At 37.1% G+C, this 24542-nt stretch overlaps 2 protein-coding genes across 2 annotated transcripts; both read right to left on the reverse strand.

Moving 5' to 3' along the window:
* Nucleotides 1–5873: 5873 nt before the first annotated feature.
* On the reverse strand, nt 5874–14831 carry LOC117318402 (complement C1q tumor necrosis factor-related protein 3-like). The gene is made up of 4 exons (XM_033873393.1): nt 14551–14831; nt 13819–13872; nt 13553–13591; nt 5874–6320 (listed from the first exon to the last, which is right to left on the reverse strand). Exons 1-4 carry the CDS (start codon nt 14708–14710, stop codon nt 5902–5904), a joined length of 672 nt encoding a protein of 223 aa, XP_033729284.1. The 5' UTR covers nt 14711–14831; the 3' UTR covers nt 5874–5901.
* A 5535-nt stretch (nt 14832–20366) lies between these two features.
* LOC117318421 (cerebellin-1-like) lies at nt 20367–23026 on the reverse strand. Its single transcript, XM_033873414.1, has 4 exons — nt 22848–23026; nt 22458–22511; nt 22111–22149; nt 20367–20908 (listed from the first exon to the last, which is right to left on the reverse strand). Exons 1-4 carry the CDS (start codon nt 22984–22986, stop codon nt 20493–20495), a joined length of 648 nt encoding a protein of 215 aa, XP_033729305.1. The 5' UTR covers nt 22987–23026; the 3' UTR covers nt 20367–20492.
* Between the last annotated feature and the right edge of the window lie 1516 nt (nt 23027–24542).

The raw sequence follows: 24542 nt of genomic DNA on the forward strand, positions 1-24542 counted from the left end.
GGTGTATACACGAATCTGCTGTTGGGTATTCCTTACTCTGGACAGGTGTATACACGAATCTCATGTTGGGTATTCCTTACTCTAGATAGGTGTATACACGAATCTCCTGTTGGGTATTCTTTACTCTGGACAGGTGTATACACGAATCTCCTGTTGGGTATTCCTTACTCTAGATAGGTGTATACACGAATCTCCTGTTGGGTATTCCTTACTCTGGACAGGTGTATACACGAATCTCCTGTTGGGTATTCCTTACTCTAGATAGGTATATACATGAATCTCATATTGGGTATTCCTTACTCTGGACAGGTGTATACACGAATCTCCTGTTGGGTATTCCTTACTCTAGATAGGTGTATACACGAATCTCCTGTTGGGTATTCCTTACTCTGGACAGGTGTATACACGAATCTCCTGTTGGGTATTCCTTACTCTAGATAGGTGTATACACGAATCTCATATTGGGTATTCCTTACTCTGGACAGGTGTATACACGAATCTCCTGTTGGGTATTCCTTACTCTAGATAGGTGTATCCACGAATCTCATATTGAGTATTCCTTACTCTGGACAGGTGTATACACGAATCTCCTGTTGGGTATTCCTTACTCTAGATAGGTGTATACACGAATCTCATATTGGGTATTCCTTACTCTGGACAGGTGTATACACGAATCTCCTGTTGGGTATTCCTTACTCTAGACAGGTGTATACACGAATCTCCTGTTGGGTATTCCTTACTCTAGATAGGTGTATACACGAATCTCCTGTTGGGTATTCCTTACTCTAGATAGGTGTATACACGAATCTCCTGTTGGGTATTCCTTACTCTAGATAGGTGTATACACGAATCTCCTGTTGGGTATTCCTTACTCTGGACAGGTGTATACACGAATCTCCTGTTGGGTATTCCTTACTCTGGACAGGTGTATACACGAATCTCCTGTCGGGTATTCCTTACTCCGGACAGGTGTATACACGAATCTCATGTTGGGTATTCTTTACTCTAGACAGGTGTATACACGAATCTCCTGTTGGGTATTCCTTACTCTAGATAGGTGTATACACGAATCTGATATTGAGTATTCCTTACTCTGGACAGGTGTATACATGAATCTCCTGTTGGGTATTCCTTACTCTGGACAGGTGTATACACGAATCTCCTGTTGGGTATTCCTTACTCTGGACAGGTGTATACACGAATCTCATGTCGGGTATTCCTTACTCTAAACAGGTGTATACACAAATCTCATGTCGGGTATTCCTTACTCTGGACAGGTGTTTAAACAAATCTCATGTCGGGTATTCCTTACTCTGGACAGGTGTATAAACAAATCTCATGTCGGGTATTCCTTACTCTGGACAGGTGTATAAACAAATCTCATGTCGGGTATTCCTTACTCTAGACAGGTGTATACACGAATCTCCATGTTGGGTATTCCTTACTCTAAACAGGTGAATACACAAATCTCATGTCGGGTATTCCTTACTCTGGACAGGTGTATACACGAATATCTTTCTGGGTATTCCTTACTCTGGACAGGTGTATACACGAATCTCCTGTTGGGTATTCCTTACTCTGGACAGGTGTATACACGAATCTCATGTTGGGTATTCCTTACTCTGGACAGGTGTATACACGAATCTCCTGTTGGGTATTCCTTACTCTAGATAGGTGTATACACGAATCTCATGTTGGGTATTCTTTACTCTGGACAGGTGTATACACGAATCTCCTGTTGGGTATTCCTTACTCTAGATAGGTGTATACACGAATCTGATATTGAGTATTCCTTACTCTGGACAGGTGTATACACGAATCTCATGTCGGGTATTCCTTACTCTGGACTGGTGTATACACGAATCTCATGTCGGGTATTTCTTACTCTGGACAGGTGTATACACGAATCTCCTGTTGGGTATTCCTTACTCTGGACAGGTGTATACACAAATATCTTCCTGGGTATTCCTTACTCTGGACAGGTGTATACAGAAATCTCATGTCGGGTATTTCTTACTCTGGACAGGTGTATACACAAATATCTTCCTGGGTATTCCTTACTCTGGACAGGTGTATACAGAAATCTCATGTCGGGTATTTCTTACTCTGGACAGGTGTATACACAAATATCTTCCTGGGTATTCCTTACTCTGGACAGGTGTATACAGAAATCTCATGTCGGGTATTCCTTGCTTTGGACAGGTGTATACACGAATATCTTCCTGGGTATTCCTTACTCTGGACAGGTGTATACAGAAATCTCATGTCGGGTATTTCTTACTCTGGACAGGTGTATACACGAATATCTTTCTGGGTATTCCTTACTCTGGACAGGTGTATACAGAAATCTCATGTCGGGTATTCCTTACTCTGGACAGGTGTATACACGAATATCTTTCTGGGTATTCCTTACTCTGGACAGGTGTATACAGAAATCTCATGTCGGGTATTTCTTACTCTAGACAGGTGTATACACGAATCTCATATATGGGGTATTCCTTACTCTAGACAGGTGTATACACGAATCTCCTGTTGGGTATTCCTTACTTTGGACAGGTGTATACACAAATATCTTTCTGGGTATTCCTTACTCTGGACAGGTGTATACAGAAATCTCATGTCGGGTATTTCTTACTCTAGACAGGTGTATACACGAATCTCATATATGGGGTATTCCTTACTCTAGACAGGTGTATACACGAATCTCCTGTTGGGTATTCCTTACTCTGGACTGGTGCATACACGAATCTGCTGACGGGTATTCCTACTCCGGACAGGTTACTTCGGACAGGTGTATACAAGTCTCCTGTTGGATATACCTTAATCCTGTTAGGTTTACAATACGAATATCCTGTCAGGTATCCTACTTCGGACAGATGTATACACGATTTTCTTGTTGTATTGGACTTGATTTTCCTGTTGGGTATTTCTAGAAGAATCGGACGATTTTCCTGTTGGGTATTTCCTGAAGAATCGGACGTTCTGTGTTTAAATAAGTAATATATGACTAATAATGGCCATTCCTTCAGCGGTACGATAATAGATCTAGAGGGGCCGCGCGCGGTGGCCGAGTGGTTAAGGTGTCCCGACACTCTATCACTAGCCCTCCACCTCTGGGTTGCGAGTTCGAAACCTACGTTGGGCAGTTGCCAGGTACTGACCGTAGGCCAGTGGTTTTTCGCCAGTTACTCTGGCTTTCCTCCACCTCCTAAACCTGACACGTCCTTAAATGACCCTGGCTGTTAATAGGACGTTAAACAAAAACAAACCAAACAAAGTATGATAATAGTGGTCAATCTAGTAACAAAATATAGGAATCTTGTGAAATAGGGGTCTGGCAGGGATCCCTTAACGAACGTGTTTGTATTGAAAATGATTAACACCTGGCAATCTAACTAATGTGTTAATTGCTCTACATCTCGTAATAGACAAATCATTTTGTACTGGCCAGTACAAAGCCGTGCTAAAAGTGACTCCGCCCTTCCAGATGTTACCCAGCAAACTCTCCCAATAGCATTGCCAATTCCGAAGCGCGGAGAATCATTAACGACTTTATTAATTCGACCATTCAGAGTTGAAGTCCCACATGATGTTAAGGGAATACACAACCAATATCTATCGTCGATCGTGAAATTAATTCTGAATTTTAATTTTTTTTTCTTGTGTGTCTATCTTCCATCCTTATATTCAGTGGGATCTCCTTCTCCCATTCATCCCCAGGCCAATTTGATCAAAATACGAGGAGTGTTCGAACACTTTTGCAAACGCACTGTTTATTTAAGCAATGGACAGTGGTTTTAATGTTGTTATAGTCGATATGGCAGCAAGATGTATGGTGGGCAAATGTTGCATGCTCAATACTTATATTTACATTGTCTTACTATTTTCGTCAACTTTGAGGTGATTTACGTGCATAAAACCAGTACGAACTGGTTCAACGCTCATCGCTGTGTGTGTACAAATTCATTGAAATTGAAATCCACTAACCGGTTCCCTTGCAATTTAGATTGCTTTCATGTGTAGTCATATACACTGTGTTGAAAATGATTAGAAAAATAGAAAATGTCGCTGAAATCAGGGGCTATATAAAAGCCCGTTGTAAGCTGAGATTGAGCGTTAAAGATATACATGATATGTGCTGTTTATGGGGATAAACGGATGTCTTTTTCCACAGTTTATGGATAGTTTACATGTACTAAATTTCATTCTGGTCAAAGACGCCCCTTACTCAGGAAGACCTAGGTCTGCGGTTAACAAATTGAACGTCAACAAAATCAATTCAATCATTTAGAAAGATGCGCGTTTTACGGTCAGCCTGTTAGCATTAATGACAAACTTGGAGTTAGCATCTGTTCACTTCATTCTGAAAACTCATAAGGTTATAAGGTTAGGTAAATAAGTGCTCGTTGGATCGCACATTTACTTGCTGACGAACAGAAACGTACATAGGTACAAATTGCTAAGAAACTGCTGAAGAAGTACCCAAAATATCAAAAAAAGGGCATTTGATATTCTCATAACGGGTGATGAGACATGGGTGCATTTTTATGAGCCTAAGGGGAAAGGTAACAATAGGATATGGGGCCCAGTAAATGAACACTGACAACAAAGGAGGTGTTATACGCAATATTCTTTAGAAATAGTGGACCAATCATGCAAATTGCTGTTCCAAAAGGTAGGGATGTGTCTGGACGCTTCTATAAGAATACAGTTCTGGAAACATTGCAAGCAAAAATGAGAAAAAAATCGTCCTAAAACAGGTCTCCATGCCCCATCCCACAAATCGTCGGAAAACGTCAATGTATTTTCCGAAATTAAAAAAACCTTATCTGTTTGGAGATATACGTCCAAAAGTGAGCCGGGATCTTCACTTTACCAGTTTCTGATTAGTGTACCCAAAGAGGAGTATGGAAATTGTTTCTGCTCGTCATTGAGTAAATGTGGGGTCCAACGAGCACTAATTTTCTTAACCTTGATCATATTCTTCAGTAATGAAATGAACATATCCGAAACCCGAAGTTTGTCATTAGTGCTAGCTTTCTGACCGTAAAACGCGAGTCTTTCTCAATGATTGACTTGATTTGATTAACGTTCAATTTGGTAACCGTAGACCTATAGGTCTTCCGGAGTAAGTGGTATCCTTGACTGACTCATGACCAGATTGATATTTAGTAACCTACCTATAAACTGTGGAAAATGATATTCGTTTATCCTCATAAACAGCACATATCTCATGTATATTTTCGACGCTCAATCCCAACATAAAGCGGGCTTAAAAAATTGAAAAAACGTAGTCGATGAAATGTTAATTTAGCTTTAACAAAACTTATTATAAATAATAATATAAACTTCGACTGTCCAACAAGTCTCCATACCTCAAATAATAATATAAACTTCGACTGTCCAACAAGTCTCCATAGCTCCATGGACAGGTGGTATACAATTCCTATCTAATATGTCAATTTTACTAAATTTCACGTGGAATTGATTGCGACTAGATATAGCAATATTTTAGTAATCCGTTAACAACGCACAGCGCACCAATCACAATAGGTCACGTGATATTTTACCTATATTTTTAGTTCAGACTCTCGCTGTACGTGACCTTGGTCGTAATAAGCGGAAAACGACCATTATTCTTTATTTCCCTTTATCTAATATAAGGATGATTGATACCAAATGGATAAAACCCTTTCTTTTCTACAGAAGAAGAATGATTTTTAAGAATTTGTTAAATTTCTCATATTGGTCCCCACCCCTTTTGAAAATAAAATCCAAAATTACTTCCGCTTCACCATAGCATAAGCTCACTGGTCCTTCGACCTAAACGAGCTTATTATCGAGTAGAAGAGAAAAAAACAACAACAACAAAGAACAAGAAATGGACAGTAGCCAACGAGTTTAATAAGGTTTGATTAGGAACCCGGAGAAGGTACTGTATGCGTCGCCGTTTATCTTGACTCCAGTCACGTCGTTTGTGTGTTCTACCCAAACCATCTGCCCGGCCTGGAGTTGTACAACCACAAATTCACTCCCATTATCATAATGGTTACCGTTTGCAAAGATGTAGGCTATCTTCTGGCCTTCTTTGATGATCGCAACGTGGAGATGTGCTTCGCTTCCATAACACATAGCGGTTGCGGAGAAGGCATACAGACCTGGAATAGGGGCGGTGAAGTGACCATGTCTCGTATCATAGCCATTGCCATCGTTAGTTGTAGCATTGTCGAACACTATGATTTGGTGTTCACCTAGGGCAGTGGTTTTTGACAAGAAAGCCGAGAAACCAACGCTGTAATTTGCTTCTCCTAGGCCTGAAACTAAACACGAACCACAATGGAAGGTAACAATATTTCAAACATCTCTGTAAAGACGAATATGAAAGTTAAAGATTTATAACTAAACAATAAGTATTGCCTATAAGCCCTTTTTATTACGTTTTCACGTACCATTATTGGTAAGAAGAATAAAATCAGATGGTATTTGTCTGAATATTTAACAATGATTAAAACTAAACAAAATTGGCAAAACAAATCGATATTACCTCTTTATCTAAACCTCACAATATAACTACCATTTTTGCCGAGTTATAATTTTTAGGTCATCTGACCCTAAGGTCAGGATGACCTACTGTATAGCCATCGTGTTCCGTCCGTCGTCGTGCGCCGTGCGTAAGATTTTTTTATTTCAAAACGCTACTTCTCCTTAATCCTTTGGAGGATTACTTCCAAATTTGGTTTGAAGCATCATTGGGGGAGGGCAATCATATTTTATATAAATGAGGCTGATCTGACCCTTGGGGCCTGAGGGGCGGGTTCCCAAAAGGTGAACTTTGGTGAATTCTTGCTTAAAAACCCTACTCCATCTTAACCCTTGGGTGGATTACAACCAAATTTTTGTGAACCATCTTTGGGGGAGGGCAATCAAATCTTAATTAAATGGGGCTGATGTGACCACTGGGGCCAGAGGGAGCGGGGCCCCAAAAGGGGGACTTTGGTGAATGTTTGCTTTAAAACCCTACTACATCTTAACCTTTGGGTGGATGACACTTCAAATTTGGTGTGAAAATCCTTTGGGGAGGGCAGTCATATTTTATATAAATGAGGCTGGTCTGACCCTTGGGGCCTGAGGGGCGGGTTCCCAAAAGGTGAACTTTGGTGAATTCTTGCTTAAAAACCCTACTCCATCTTAACCCTTGGGTGGATTACAACCAAATTTGGTGTGAACCATCTTTGGGGGAGGGCAATCAAATCTTAATTAAATGGGGCTGATGTGACCACTGGGGCCAGAGGGAGCGGGGCCCCAAAAGGGGAACTTTGGTGAATGTTTGCTTTAAAACCCTACTACATCTTAACCTTTGGGTGGATGACACTTCAAATTTGGTGTGAAAATCCTTTGGGGAGGGCAGTCATATTTTTAGGTCATCTGACCCAAAGGGTCAGGATGACCTATAGTCATCGTGCTTCGTCCGTCGTCGTCCGCCGTCCGCCGTGCGCCGTGCGCCGTGCGCCGTCCGTAAACTTTTTCTTTCAAAACGCTACTCCTCCTTAACGCTTGGGTGGATTACTTCCAAATTTGGTTTGAAGCATTATTGGGGGAGGGCAATCATATTTTATATAAATGAGGCTGGTCTGACCCCTGGGGCCAGAAGGGCGGGGCCCCAAAAAGGGAACTTAGGTGAATATTGCTATAAAATCCTACTCCTCCTTTACCCTTGGGTGGATTACAACTAAATTTGGTGTGAAACATCATTGGGGGAGGGCGGTCATATTTTATATAAATGAAGTTGGTGTGACCCCTGGGGCCTGAGGGGCGGGGCCCCAAAAGGGGAACTTTGATGAAATTTTGCTATAAAATCCTACTCCTCCTTAACCCTTTAGTGGATTTCAACCAGATATGTTGTGAAACATCATTTGGGGAGGGCGGTCATATTTTATATAAATGAGGCTGGTGTGACCACTAGGGCCTGAGGGGCGGGGCCCCAAATGGGGAACTTTGATGAAATTTTGCTATAAAATCCTACTCCTCCTTAACCCTTTAGTGGATTTCAACCAGATATGTTGTGAAACATCATTTGGGGAGGGCGGTCATATTTTATATAAATGAGGCTAGTGTGACCCCTGGGGCCTGAGGGGTGGGGCCCCAAATGGGGAACTTTGATGAAATTTTGCTATAAAATCCTACTCCTCCTTAACCCTTTAGTAGATTTCAACCAGATATGTTGTGAAACATCATTGGGGGAGGGTGGTCATATTTTATATAAATGAGGCTGGTGTGAGCCCTGGGGCCAGAGTGACGGGCCCAAAAAAGGGAACTTTGATGAAATTTTGCTATAAAATCCTACTCGTCCTTAACCCTTTGGTGGATTTCAACCAGATATTGTGTGAAACATCATTGGTGGAGGGTGGTCATATTTTATATAAATGAGGCTGGTGTGGCGCCTGGGGCCAGAGGGGCGGGGCCCCAAAAGGGGAACTTTGATGAAATTTTGCTATAAATCCTACTTCTCTCTAACCCTTGGGTGGATTAATACGAAATATGGTGTGAAACATCCTTTGGGAAGGGTGGTCATATTTTATATAAACGAGGCTAGTGTGACCCCTGGGGCCTGAGGGGCAGGGCCCCAAAAGGGGAACTTTGGTGAATATTTGCTGTTAAATCCTAATCCTCCCTAACCTTTTGGTGGATTACAACCAAATTTGATGTGAAACATAAGGTGACGGCAATCATATTTTTTAATGAGACAGGTTTGACCCCTGGGGAAAAAAAGATGGGGCAAAAGGAGCGCTTAGGTTAAACATTTCTTAAAAATGCAATTCCTCCTTAATGCCTGAATTGATTACAACCATATTTAGTATGAAACATCATTGGGGAAAGGCAATCCTAATTGATATAAATGAGTCTTGTCTGACCCATTGGGACAGAGGGGCATGCCCCAAAAATGGGAACTTGGCTAAAATTTTGCTTTATGATGCTGCTCTTCCTGGACAAGCTAAATGGATAAAAACCAAATTTGATCTAAAACATAACTGGCTGCGATAAATAATTTATGGTAATAATGCTGGATTGGGGTGTGTGTCCCTGCTGTAAGTGTAAGTGTTTGTCAGATGACCGTTAAGGCCCATGGGCCTCTTGTATATAAATGAGGGCAGTGTGACCCTGGGGCCCGAGGGAATGGGGCCCAAAAAGGGGAACTTTGATCGATTTTTGCTTTAAAATCCAACTCCTCCTTAACCCTTTGATGGATTTCATCCAAATTTGGTGTGAAAAATTATTTGGGTAGTGCAATCATATTTTATATAAATGAGGCAGGTCTGACCCCTGGGGCTACAGTGGTGGGGCCCCGAAGGGGGAACTTTGGTGAATTATTGCTTTAGAACCCTACTCCTCTTTAACCCTTAGGTGCATTACATCCAAATTTGGTTTGAAACATAATAAGGGGATGGCAATCACAATTTATATAAATGAGGCTTATGGGGCCCCTGGGGACAGAGGGGCGAGGCCCCAAAAGGAGAACTTAGCAAAACTTTTGTTCTAAAATCATGCCTTTATTGATTACAACCAAATTTGGTTTGAAACATCTTAGGGAACAGCAATCATAATTTATATAAATGAGACAGGTCTGAGCCCTGGGGAAAGAAGGGTGGGGCGCCCAAAAGGAGCACTTAGATTAAATATTGCTTTAAAATGCTACTCCTCATTAATGCCTTAATTGATTACAACAATATTTAATATGAAACATCATTGGGGAAGGGAAATCCATAATTGATAGAAATGAGGCTTGTCCCACCCATTGGGACAGAGGGGCATGCCCCAAAAATGGGAACTTGGCTGCTTTAAGATGCTGCTCCTCCTTTAAGCCAAAATGGATATAAACCAGATTTAATCTGAAACATAACTGGCTACGTATAAATAAGTTATGGTAATGATGCTTGATTGAGGGGTGTGTCCCTGCTGTAAGCGTTTGTCAGATGACCGTTCAGGCCCATGGGCCTCTTGTTAGTTTAACCGGCCGACCGTCATCGGTCCGTCAAAATGCTATTATCGAGATGGACCTCGAATCCTGGGTGGATGACACTGGGGTATTATCGGAGAGAAAATGATTTTAGACAAATGTCCTCTGCATTGTTAATGGGTAAATGGTGCTAAATTTTGTATATAGGTCAGTGCCAACGGAGAGCTATAAAAATGGCGTCAACTGAGAATGAGGGACTAAACATTGCACTTTAATAGAGGCTATGGGATCTCTTGTCATCGATAATTATTACGCACATGCAAATTAAAGATGTCACGAGAGCAGAATTCGACGAATAGGGAATATTACACTCTACCAAAATAGTCTGTAACGAATAGGGAATATTACGCTCTACCTAAATAGTCTGTAACGAATAGGGAATATTACACTCTACCAAAATAGTCTGTAACGAATAGGGAATATTAAGCTCTACCTAAATAGTCTGTTGCGTTTATGGGTGTATTTAGAAATCGTGATTTTATATAGGAATGTTAGCCTGTTCCGTAACGGGTACATCCCCAAACCGCTAGTCCGCGACCTATACGGTTCATTATAGGGGATCTTAGCGGCTCTTTCATATGGAATTTATCAGACTTACATTATTTATATCTTGCCGATTCTCTATTTGATTCCGATTCAGTACGCCTACATTATAGACATCAGACTACGTGTCTGTGTATGCCATTATTTTCCGTCGAATTCTTCATGAGACGTTTCGTTTTTAAACTTTTGATAATTATTTTATGTTCCGAGTGTTATATTAACATAAAGTTTGTAGATTTTGACTATGAAAGAAAGATAAGAAATGACAGCTGTATTCTGCTGATAAGAAATTGATTAGCAGCGGGATTGGCGAGTACAGGTGATCCGGGTCAAATCATGTCATTCAAAGGCATGAACCCCACCTTGTGTATTATTAAACGTCAAATGATTGGATTAAAATATCCTAAATAGTCTAATCTACATTGATTTGTTCCTCTTAACTATCTATTTGAATACAAACACTGGGGTACAACGGAGCGATGAAGTTGTTAACTATGCAGCTGGTATGTTCATATCCATGAACCGTCACAATGCTATTTCAATTGTTTTGTCTTTTTTCGACATACCGCAAATAATTTCAAAAGAATTTAATTCTCTGTAAAGTTTCAACATGTGTGTGCTGTTTGATTTAATGTTTCTGTCATGTCGTGTGTTGTTATGTTGCAGTCCTGTTAGATATCACTATCATCATATTTTATTTACATTATGTTCGTGATTGATTTTGTGTATTTTAAATCATTTATGTAATGACAAGTCATGTGATTTGGATAGTTTGTACTGTTTTTGTTAATTTGTACCGTTTTGTTATTCTGTATCGTTTTGTTATCTTGTACTGTTTTTATTATCTTGTACCTTTTTTGTTATTTTGTACTGTTTTTGTTATGGTGTACCGTTTTTGTTTTTGTTCAGTGTGATATTTGAACATCCTTTGTCAGTCACAGCGTCAGTATTATGATACTGAAAAGAAATTAAACAAAATACAACATGTTTTTATATCTATGGTATTACAATAAATATTATTTGGAGTACAATGAATACCGCGTTTTTACTGAGTATGCTTTCATCACGCTTTGATTTATTTTGGCATATTTCTCAGGAATGTTACACATTGGTATTTTCTCTTTAAAGCTGAACAATGTCCTATATCTAATGCATTTAATTCAATGAAATATATTCAATTGATTGAAAAAAAATCAAGATTACTATTTGCCAGTGAAGTTATTTCGTTATCTTTGGTATAGATGAAGATGTAAAGATGTAAAATTGGCAGATAATGTTTTTGACGACTACATAAGTTGGTGGGGAGTCGCTGCCTTAGCCTAAAATCATTACCATTTGTGATAGATTATAAGAAAAGAAAACATTACGTTGTCGGACGTTTACAAACAATATGTTGTCGGACGGATAAAAACAATATGTTGTCGGACGGATAAAAACAACATGTTGTCGGACGGATAAAAACAACATTTTGTCGGACGGATAAAAGACAATATTTTGTCGGACGATAAAAACCCGATATGTTGCTGGAGGTTTTTATCTGTTTTTGCTGTAAAAAATCAGTAAGTATAATGATATGACGTTTAACCTCTTTTCTGTTGTCATCAATCCATAAGTGTAATTGTATACTATTTTATCTCTTTTTCTGTTGTTGATAATATAGTTAAGGGCGTTTTATCTTTTTTCTGTTGTCAATAGTATAGTTTAGGACGTTTTACCTTTTTTTCTGTTGCCAATACTATAGTTTGGGACGTTTTATCTTGTTTCTGTTGTCAATACTATAGTTTGAGACGTTTTACCTCTTTTCAGTTGTCAATAACCCGTAAGTATAATTTAGGATGTTTTACCTCTCTTCAGTTGTCAATAACCCGTAAGTATAATTTATGATGTTTTACCTCTCTTCTGTTGTCAATAACCCGTAAGTATAATTTATGATGTTTTACCTCTCTTCAGTTGTCAATAACCCGTAAGTATAATTTATGATGTTTTACATCTCTTCTGTTGTCAATAACCCGTAAGTATAATTTATGATGTTTTACCTCTCTTCAGTTGTCAATAACCCGGAAGTATAATTTATGATGTTTTACATCTCTTCTGTTGTCAATAACCCGTAAGTATAATTTATGATGTTTACCTCTTTTCTGTTGTCAATAACCCGTAAGTATAATTTATGATGTTTTACCTCTCTTCAGTTGTCAATAACCCGGAAGTATAATTTATGATGTTTTACATCTCTTCAGTTGTCAATAACCCGGAAGTATAAATTATGATGTTTTACATCTCTTCTGTTGTCAATAACCCGTAAGTATAATTTATGATGTTTTACCTCTCTTCTGTTGTCAATAACCCGTAAGTATAATTTATGATGTTTTACCTCTCTTCAGTTGTCAATAACCCGGAAGTATAATTTATGATGTTTTACATCTCTTCAGTTGTCAATAACCCGGAAGTATAAATTATGATGTTTTACATCTCTTCTGTTGTCAATAACCCGTAAGTATAATTTATGATGTTTTACCTCTCTTCTGTTGTCAATAATCCGGAAGTATAATTTATGATGTTTTACCTCTCTTCTGTTGTCAATAACCCGTAAGTATAATTTATGATGTTTTACCTCTCTTCTGTTGTCAATAACCCGTAAGTATAATTTATGATGTTTTACCTCTCTTCTGTTGTCAATAACCCGTAAGTATAATTTATGATGTTTTACCTCTCTTCAGTTGTCAATAACCCGGAAGTATAATTTATGATGTTTTACATCTCTTCAGTTGTCAATAACCCGTAAGTATAATTTATGGCGTTTACCTCTTTTCTGTTGTCAATAACCCGTAAGTATAATTTCTGATGTTTTACCTGTCTTCTGTTGTCAATAACCCGTAAGTATAATTTATGATGTTTTACCTGTCTTCTGTTGTCAATAACCCGTAAGTATAATTTATGATGTTTTACCTGTCTTCTGTTGTCAATAACCCGTAAGTATAATTTATGATGTTTTACCTCTCTTCTGTTGTCTTCTTTTATGTAACGTGTTCTGATCTGTAAAGTCGGAAAAGGAAGATATTATTACGGTACAAAGTAGTCATCGTTGTGCTGGATTGACTCGCTCGTTCATACCTGCACTATCTTATTACACAATGAAAAAAAATTCTAGTGATTGCTCATTTATTGTTATTGTCACACCAATTAAAACTTCATTTCTAGTTTCGATGCATTTGTCATACACTGTTATCAATATTTTATGGACATTTACTAAATCAACGTACGTTTTAGTTCGTGGTTTTCAGCTTCAAGTCCTTGAATACGTTTTTCCAAGTGTGCTGTAAAACAAATATATATCATAAACACGTGTTATTTGTGTTCAGAACATTCATTCTTATGTTTCTGTATCATCTTGAGGTTACAGACGTTGTTACGCCTGTTTTTCAAAAGTTTAACTTGTTTATAGGGTTTAGTAGAGCTATCAGAGACCGAGACATTTGTATTGGATACAGAGGTATCAAATACCTATGTCGTGGATACAGACGTATCAGAGTGCATGGTTGATTAAATTTAAATCACTGCCTTCCCTAGGGATCTAATGAGGGACCTCTAGCTAATAGCCTTAAGCTCAATCGATCGAGCTAAAGAGGAGAATTCTCTAGCCGGGCGGTATACTGCGGCTAGTATTTACCAGAGTAACAGTATGCTTGGTATTATGTTGTCACCTGCATATATTACCTAATCTTATAATACCATGGTAACCTAAACTGGGAAGTAATCTGATATAATAAAGTACCTTGCACATTAACGACTTTTGCCATTAAGTATGTTGCTTTTACTTTTGAGAGCAATTAATGGATGCTTAAACGAACATATATTCTGTTTTTCTGAGTGTATTAAAACAATATACATACATAAACGATCTAGCAAAGCACACACGTGTATACTTACATTACATACAATATCATAGTAAAGGATTGTACTAAAGACACAAGATATTAACACCTTCACCTTACCGATCTTTGTGTCTTGCTGGTGAATGTGACTTTGGAGAGCTGCCTGTAGTGTCTGCACCTGCTTCCGGAGAGAGATTTCCGGAGTATCATCCCTGTCACAAGTAACTAGTACAGCAACAACACAAATACCAATCAACCCTAATATATTGTTAGATGCCATCTCTTCCTATTTAGATCCGAAATGTGACAAAACCTTAGGCTCTATCTCTTATATAAGGTGACCTAATCGTTAGTTGTACACATACGCGATATGAATCGTGAAAAATACTCACACACTTAAGCGATAAGCGACATTTAAAAAAAATTATGATGGTTGAAGTTTGTTATCTCTATTTCTCAGAAAGTTCTTCCTGGTTCGTTCTCAGATTTGATATGTAGGTTCAGCTTGTTTTAAAATGATTCGGGAGAAGAAGAGAAAAGTAGAGAGAAAATCAGTCTGACAGAGATCCAAAAAAGGTCATTCGATAGTTGGGACAAACAGCCCTCTGAGATCTCTTGTTAACGTTTATGAATGTAAAGACGTTCTAATCTAACATTCTATGTTAAGTAAACATTTTAAAACTATAAATACTTTTGTCGTTAAAGGTTTTCGACTACGACTTGACCGAATTCCTTGTCTAGTTGCAGTGGTTTGTAGACTTTTTGAAGGGCAGTTGTGACATCAGCTCGGAACAGAAGCATTTGAACTTGGGATTTCATAATTTCTTAGTTGTGTGCGTTGGATGGTAATTTAAGGACGGAGGTACTGACGGGTGTCAATCTGTTTACAATAACCGGCTGGGACCCCCTTTTTGTACGAAGGAAAAAAACCATAGCACTACCGAATTTCATAAGATTGTTCAAGGCCAGTTCCCTTCCTACCTAACAAACGCTCTACCTGCTCGTCACACTGATATACTTTCCAATAATACCAGAAGAGCTAACAATTTTTTTTGTCAAGTAAACTGTGGAACTAATCTCTATAATAATTCTTTCCTACCTTCTTCTGTTGATTCATGGAACACACTTCCCGATGACATAAAATGCAATCCGGTAATTACTAACCTTAAATAATTCCCGAATGCCAGTGCTATTATTCTTCTCTCACACGATTATTACTGCAGAAGTAGACACTGCTAGATCTATCGTGCACGACTTAGGATGATTTGCGTCTCCTTAAAGAGTCGCATGTACTCACGTAAATTAGATGGTGGTCCTACGTTTTCTCGTAATCATTCTGCTGAAACTACCAAACATTTCCTCCTCTAATGTCTACCACCAGCTAAGAATTCAATGTTTTAGGAGCCTTTCAATCTAATTTTGATGTCAATACCTTACTATACGGTAGTACAGCCATTGTAGTACAATGGAACTATTTTTTATTAGCCCACCATCATCAGATGGTGGGCTATTCAAATCGCCCTGCGTCCGTGGTCCGTGGTCCGTCCGTCCGTCCGTCCCTCCGGCCGTCCGTCCGTCCGTAAACAATTCTTTTTGATTGGTTTCAAAATGCAATATGCATAACTAGGCACCCTTCATATGTGGGTTTCCCTTGGTGCCTAGTTATGCATATTGCATTTTGAGACCAATCGGAAAACAACATGGCCGACAGGCAGCCATCTTGGATTTTGACAATTGAAGTTTGTTATCGCTATTTCTGAGAAAGTACTGAAGGGATCTTTCTCAAATTTCATATGTAGGTTTCCCTTTGTGCCTAGTTATGCATATTGCATTTTGAGACCTATCGGAAAACAACATGGCCAACAGGCAGCCATCTTGGATTTTGACAATTGAAGTTTGTTATCGCTATTTCTCAGAAAGTACTGAAGGGATCTTTCTCAAACATTTTTGCAAGTTCCCCTTGGTCTGTAGTTCTGCATATCTAATTCTTGGGACCAATAGGAAAACAACATGGCCGACAGGCAGACATCTTGGATTTTGACAATTGAAGTTTGTTATCGCTATTTAACAGAAATTGCTGAAGGGATCTTTGTGAAATTTCATTTGTAGGTTGCCCTCTGTGCCTAGTTATGCATATTGGATTTTGAGACCAGTCAGAAAACAATCTGCCGGACAGGCAGCCATCTTGTATTTTGACAATTGAAGTTTGTTATCGCTATTTTACAGAAGGTAATGAAGGGATCTTTCTCAAATTTCATATGTAGGTTCCCCTTGGTCCCTGGTGTTGCATTTTGGTACCAATCCGAAAACAACAGACAGCCATTATCGCTAAATCTTAAATTTTATATATAGGTTCCCCTTGGTTGAAAAGTACTAGAGGGCTGTTTCTGAATTTACACAGATTAGTAAGACTTAGAGGAAGGGAAAAGTAGAGAAAAGATCAATCTGACATGGAACCTATAAAGATCATTCAATGGTGGGCGCCAAGATCCCTCTGGGATCTCTTGTTGTGTTCAAAACTTTATCGGTCAATTTTATCGCATTTTTGCCAGTGAAATATAGAAATTTATCAGACTAATAAAATTGATATTTCAACTGCAGCAATGAGCAGTGAAAATATCAATTTTCCGTTTTTGACCAATCAAAGCTAACCATTGTATTCACCTCATTGAAACTTGCTGATTATTCTAGTCGAAGCAGAGATAGATAAATTGGCTATTGTACTGTATTTCTGAAATATTCTGACTAGTTTTGGACAAAATACTCACTTGACGTTAGCTATTCACGAACAGATTATCCGATAACAGCAGAAAACGCTTAAATTGCGCTGATCAGTCCTTTCAAGATGGCGCCGTCAAGTTGACGTGGAGTAATGTCACAAAGAGATGACGTCATTACTGATTCTAGCACCTTTTGACACTATTAATTTTTTCAATGTTTTCAATTTTGTTTTTAAGTATATGAAATGCAATAAAAAGAAAATTGAATGGTTTCCCGTTAAATATAACATTATATTCTGTCATACTCGTGAAATATATGTTATATTCAACGGGAAACCATTCAATATTCTCTTTGTATTGATAGTTTACATACAGGAACATATCATAGGTAATTATTAAAACCATAACTTTAGCTCCTTTTTTTTTTTTTTTTATTAAAGTGTATGTATTTTATTAAATAAATTATCGTGAAGTGATTGATATCCTTGTGATTTTACATTTCAGTCGTGTGTCGCAAGTCATGTCTTCTCTTAAAACAGAACTTTAAAAAAATACCAACATGTTCGGAGAATTACATATACATAACTTAAGTTAAGGTAAGTATACCTCTAAACAATTACCAGGTGTGAAATTGCGGCCCACAAGCTCGTCACACTTGTCAAAGCACCACAGGTGTCTGTGATTTCTGGCGTTCTAATCGGCACGCGCCGATAATTGCTTTTGAGTTGACGCGTGTGGTTTCCATGCACATCAAAAATGCTCCGAAAATATGATTTTACAGGTTGTACGTAAATTTAGCTTGAGTTTTGTTAAGAATTGCGTTTAACCTATAGGGAATTCATGTTTTGCAAAAATTAAGTTAAATTGCAAGAATTCAGTGAGTTCTGTTTTCCCTACAGGCAATAAAAAATCGAATTTCAAAAGTTTGCCTTTAAAATAATTTACCTAAGTTGGCTCATTCATATACCCACGATATTGAAAATTTACTCTATTAATCTTGTCTAAGTGTTACTAACCTTTCATGGACAAGGTTTATCAATTTCGGACAATTATCTGAAAATCACAAATAGCAGTATCTTCAAGTGAATTTGCAACATATTCATTGCCATTTTTGCTAGTTAGAATTCAAATTCTTAAGCATTTATTTAACATCATGTATGAATTTCATTTTAAACTTCTATAACTAGAAGTATTATAACTGAAATCAATATTGGTATGCCACAAACAATGCCCTCATATTAAGGCTATATATATGATGTAAGTCGTTAGAAACGGCTCGTTATAATAGAACATTATTAAAATGTTATACATGCTATATGCAACCCGTTATAGTAGAATTTATTCAAATTTTACATGTTTTATCTTATCATTTTTTTTCTATTAATACTGACCAGAAGCAGACACCTGTGTAGACATCAACATGTTATAGACCGGTGTACATGAAAATACGAATCCCGGTTTTATGTTAAAGAAGTAAGAAAAAAATGCTGAATTGAAAAATAAGCTGTAAACAATATTCTAGTAGTTTGTTTGCAAAATTATATATACTGTATAAACTTACATACTTACTTTTTTATGATCCGAGTTATTCCCGTATGCCTCGTTATGGATGTCAGATATTATCAGTTTTAAGTATTTTTTCCCCACATAAGTCGTTTTACAGTGCTTGAGTGGTTGCACACAACGTGAATATTATGTTTATGGCAAAAAGTGATAATTCTTGGAAAATACACATAAAAATATGATATATCTCAAAATATTTAATTTTAATGTTACGGATGTCATACAAATATTTCAATCATGTTTTAAAGAGAATATCGGTTGTTTACATGAAACAAACATCAATGCTGTTGTTTTCATGTAGATTTTACTCTAACAATAATGATTCTGTCTTTTAAACAGAACACCACTATCCAACGCGGGGCATTGATGAGCTAACACTCTACGAATGAATAATAAACAAATAGGGACTAACCCACTACAAACGGACAACGTACATGACAAAAACATACGACAGGGGAGGAATTTTAATGTTGGGGATTGGATTGCTGGGTTATACAATATATAGGACAGATGTTGGATGCCGATGATGAAGACATCCATGTGGATTTCTTCGGTAAAAACGGGAAATGTTCCAACAGCTTCTAATACCCTAACAAACCAGACCAAAAAGACTTATGCACATTTTGACAACGCCTCCAGCACAAGTTGGATCTCGTAGGAAAGTTGTCAAGATAAGTGAGTTTGACTACGATTTCACTACGACTTCTATTGAGTAAAAGTAAGAAATATTTATCTGAACTATGAACCTATTTGACAAATGGTTTGTGCCAGTGTTTTTGGAACTTTGCCACTTATACAACATAACAGCGTAACTTAATGCATTTCTGACCTCTGTAATGAAATATTGAAAGCCTTTCATCTACGTATAAAAATGGAATATTTGCTCATGTAGATTCAGATACTTTGTGGAAAATAATGTTTCAACATATCTCGCATTACATACATAGAATGTTTTCCAAAGAGGTTTATGGCAAGTTCTCTCAAACGAAATGTAATCTCCCTGACGAATTTTTTCCCCCTTTTTTTCTGTTGAAATGTACTTCATAGAGTATAATCTGTATTTGGTACTTCTCAAATGAAATTTACTTTAATGTTAAAGAAAATAATTCTCCAAATATTAAACTTTTTAATGTTTTGATTTTCTGCAAATTTCTCCTAACTTCCGTAACGATTACTACTGCTGGAATTACGTCAAATAGCCAAGTTAAATAGCGATCTATACCAATACAAATTGCTAAATATAGTTTGCAGTATAGGGTAATCATTAGTCCGACTAATGTGTTCTAGTATAAGAGTTCGATTCATAAAATATGTTTTTTTTTCGATGTTTAATAAATATATATGAACATACCTAAATTGCGAAATAACACTTTTGTTATATTTCTAATAAAAACGATATATACGGTATGAAGGTACATTTCTATGAAACTATAATGTCTACAGAATTTATCATTATCTGTGGAAAACATATTGTGTTCAAAGTATATTTCCTCTGGCGTTTGGAATTACTTTCTGACTTCCGTAACGAAGTATTTACCTCAGATTGTTCAACGTCATGAAGTTAGAAAAGTAATTACACTGTGTGTAAATCTTTGGAAATTTATAACGGAGTCCCTACTCATTTAAAACAATACATAATAGCAATAATCATTCAAAAAAACTTTATTTTTCCCCGTTTCGAGATTGCGCATTATTTATTTGTCGGGACCATTATTCTGGAATGGCTGATTAAAATTATCGAAATAAATAACTCACAAGAAACAGATGATACAAAGATATCTAATAAGCGTTGATAAGGAATCCGGAGAAGGAGCTGTATGAAGTACCAAATATTTTGTTTCCTGACTGGTCAGCGAAATGTTCTACCCAAACCATCTGCCCGGCCTGTAGCTGTACGACCACGAGTTTGCTCCCATTATCATAATGGTTACCGTTTGCGAAGACACTGGCTATCCTCTGACCGTCTTTGATGATGGCAACGTGAAGTTCTGCCTCGCTTCCGGAACACATGGCAGTTACGGAGAAGGCGTATAAACCTGGTAAAGGAGCAGTGAAGTGACCACTTTTTGAGTCGTAGCCATTTCCGTCGTTGGTTAAAATAGTGTCGAACACTACAATTTGGTGATCGCCCAGGGCAGTGGATGTGGACAGGGACGCAGAGAAACCAACGTTATTTGCTTCTCCAAGGCCTGAAACTAAACAAACACGAACCATTTCAACGGAAGGTAACACTATTTATAAACATCTCTGTAAAGCCTAATGTGAAAGTCAAGGATGATTTAGAACTAAATAATTATTACTGCCTATAAACCGTTTTTTGCTTGCATGTACCATTATTGGTAAGAAAAATAGAATCAGGCGATATTTATTTGGATATTTAACAATGAATAAATCTTAATAAAATTCATTTGCGAATAAATTGATATTACCTCTTTATCTAAACAACACAATGTTAGCCCCAGCTGTTTCATCGTCTGAAACTGAACACTCACATTTATTTTCAATGCGGTGTAAAGTTGTTGACATTCTGTGAATATGTGGGACTGTGTGTGATCTCTATCTTGTAAAACCATGGATTTTGAAACCAGCACTTGGATTGTATATCGACGTGTGTGGATTGGTGAGGGAGTTAGGGGGATGTGGGTAGCTAATGTCACTAACTTAATCCTTTTATTCCTACAGATGAAAATGTTTTCCATATCAACATATCCATATCGAGAGAGCACTTATTTAACATCTGTATCAATAACAACATGTGTAGTCAGGATATCTAATTTCTAAACTTCCAAGAAACATGTTATTACTTCAGGTAAGTGTGTGCAGTGTTAAGATTTTCACTTTCTAAACCAACAACATGTACTTCCTTACTGGTACCCCTTATCATTCTCCCTACCGTAATGCTAACATGCAAGAATTATTGTGTACTCTCTTGGACGAATTAAAAAGTATACGGGATCAACTTATTTCACCGATCCGGGAGGCCTTTACATTACAGGGTAGGGCATACAATTTATAAAAAGAATGTACATGAAATAATATGTAAACGTAGTTTGATAAGCTGATAGGCAATAGAAAGTGGTCATTGGCGAGTATTAATTCTGTGAACTTTAAGAACCAAGTATGTGTCAATGCTGATTTGATTTCTGTCGGTAAATTATTTACGTATGATAAATTTTCAATGGACACTTTGATAAAGAAATCTTATTTCTTGAAAATGGATTGGGAATTGTTTTAATCTGTTAACAAAAACTGGACGTTATTTAATGGCGAAACGTTCCTCAAACAGTGTAAACTTCTGGTTTTAATGTTGAGTTTTATCAAATATTCACCTAAAGGCCAAAGTACCGCACAATAAAAAAAGAAAAGCAGCCTTGATTATTTGAATCCGGCGTTTTACCTCTTTTCTGTTGGATCCTGGGTTGTAATTTGCATTGATCTGTAAAGTCGGAAATAGAAAAAATGTATTTTTCACAAACTGCGGTTATTTTGTCACAAACAGCTGTTATTTGCTGTTGTTAACTTTTCTTGCTTATTTTTTCACCAGTGCGAGCGAGTTTCCCATATTTAAAATAGAATGGAATAAACAATAAATTATCAACTGTTTGGATCTGCCGGGAGTTAAATTTATTTTAAAAAGCATTATTTAAAAGGAAAATATATCATTATCAATAAGTTTGTATCCATGGAAAACAATTATGTTGAATATTGGATTATGAACATAATTATTTAGCTAAATTAATATACCCTTTAGTTCCTGGTTTTCAGCTGCAAGTTCTTGTATACGTCTCTCGAAGTGTTCTGTAACAGAAGTTTATTTCATGATGAACATATTTTGAATTTATGTAGGATTTGAAAAGCTCCCCGAAGCTATATTGTTATATTTGTTTGGACTGATATGGATTTGTTTTACTTAAAGTTCGGCCGCCATATGTCTTGATTAGTATCATCCCTGTAGAGTGATGGAGAGACGAAACATTACGACTCAGCATGATCATCTAATTTGTATATTCCAATGCCTATTCAGTTTCAACCAAAACCTATCATATTGCATAGATTGGCCATTTGCCAAATACATTCAAGGGTACACTTATATTGCAAATTAAACACATTGGAACAAAACATGCAAACTTTTACCGTTCTGACGTTGGAAGGCTGCCTGCAGAGTCTGTACCTGTTGCTGAAGAGAAGACAGGCTTCCCTTAGTATTGTCACAGGTAACTAGGACACTCACGGCAAATATACAAACTAACTGCATTGTATTTGTGGACGACATCTTTGCTTATTGAGATTTGTCCTTCTTATTTTTTTATACTGATAGCCGTCGACTTTATCTTTAAGATAAGCACTCACACTGTTCCAGACAGAGAACAGTATGTTAGATTAGCACATAGTGTTGTGTATTATATGTATATCAACTTTGGTAAACAATGGAAATTTGAACAAACATAAAATATAGGTCTCGAGTCATTTAAAAGGAATTGATACAAATCTTTAAAAAAACCCAATGTGACAGGAACACAAATTTAACAACACTGAAGTTTGAATGACATAGTTTATCTCGCATGTTACACGTTACATTGTATCTGTTTGATTAAACATTAAGAAATGAAAAGGAAATAGGCGCGCACACAATCCACAGATGTCTGCATCTGGTGAGTATTTACAGAAAAAACTACATATAAGCCAATGTTGAGTCGGGGCTAATTCTATAGAATTGTTTTATTGAGAGAAAATATTTGATTTAGTGATATTTTAGACAAATATTACAGTGTGCTATTGTGACATTGACTATGTAGATGATAGGATACTTGCCTTCCCCTCCCACATAATTTCTTCGCCGATGGGACGTTTTATTTTTGTAATTCGTGTAATTCAAGAGAACAAGATATCTTACTTAGTGCATAAACCTAAAGTGATTAAAGCCACCCTTCTTGGACACTCAGTCAGGAGGCTTGTACACCCGAAGTTATACCGTCCATACCATAGAGGAATGCAAATGTAAACAAGATCAAAAGTAAGAATGGCGCAAAAGCGAGTTTCCGTTTAACAGATAACCTGGGGATTTTAGCCTTTCTTCAAAATAAATGGTGAAATATAGCACGTATAGCATCAGAATGTCAAGACTTAAACATATTCACTTTCGCCATCGACTTACAATTTCATTGTCTAAACATGCATGACTGATGATGGTTATACAACTAATGTATTGGTACTTTAAGTTTCACATTTAGATTTTGTGAACAGAATATAATCTTAAATCACTGTGAAAATGTATCACCAATCCATCCGTCTAGCTGCCTGTAAAAGTTCAATGGATTCCAGATGTCTCCGTAGTATTTTATAACTGACCGATTCGACCCACTGTTACTAAGTGATCTGTAAGACCACAATACCAGTAATTTATACTCTAAACTTACAAATATCATATCCATAAAAATATAAAGATTAAATCTGAAACAAATGCATTTTCTACTACCTCTCTGATGGTTTTTATTACTACCATAGCTGCCTGACTACGCCTCAAGCAAACGTTGGATCTCGTTGGAAAGTTGTCAAGATAAGTGAGTTTGACTACGATACTATTGAGTAAATGAAGATTCTTTGTAGAAAATAATTTTCTATTAATCTAACTGAGAGATTGTATCAACATATTTCGCATTACATACATAGATTTTTTTATCTAATGCTCAGATATAGGCTCTTAGATATATCTAAATATTATATTGATATAGTCACAACGTTAATGCATTCATCGCATTCATATCTTATTACTATACTATTAAGACACTTTTTCATTTCATCTCGTATACAAAGCGAAGTATTCTTAAA

The sequence above is a fragment of the Pecten maximus genome, chromosome 2, assembly GCF_902652985.1.
Source record: "Pecten maximus chromosome 2, xPecMax1.1, whole genome shotgun sequence".
Classification (NCBI taxonomy): domain Eukaryota; kingdom Metazoa; phylum Mollusca; class Bivalvia; order Pectinida; family Pectinidae; genus Pecten; species Pecten maximus.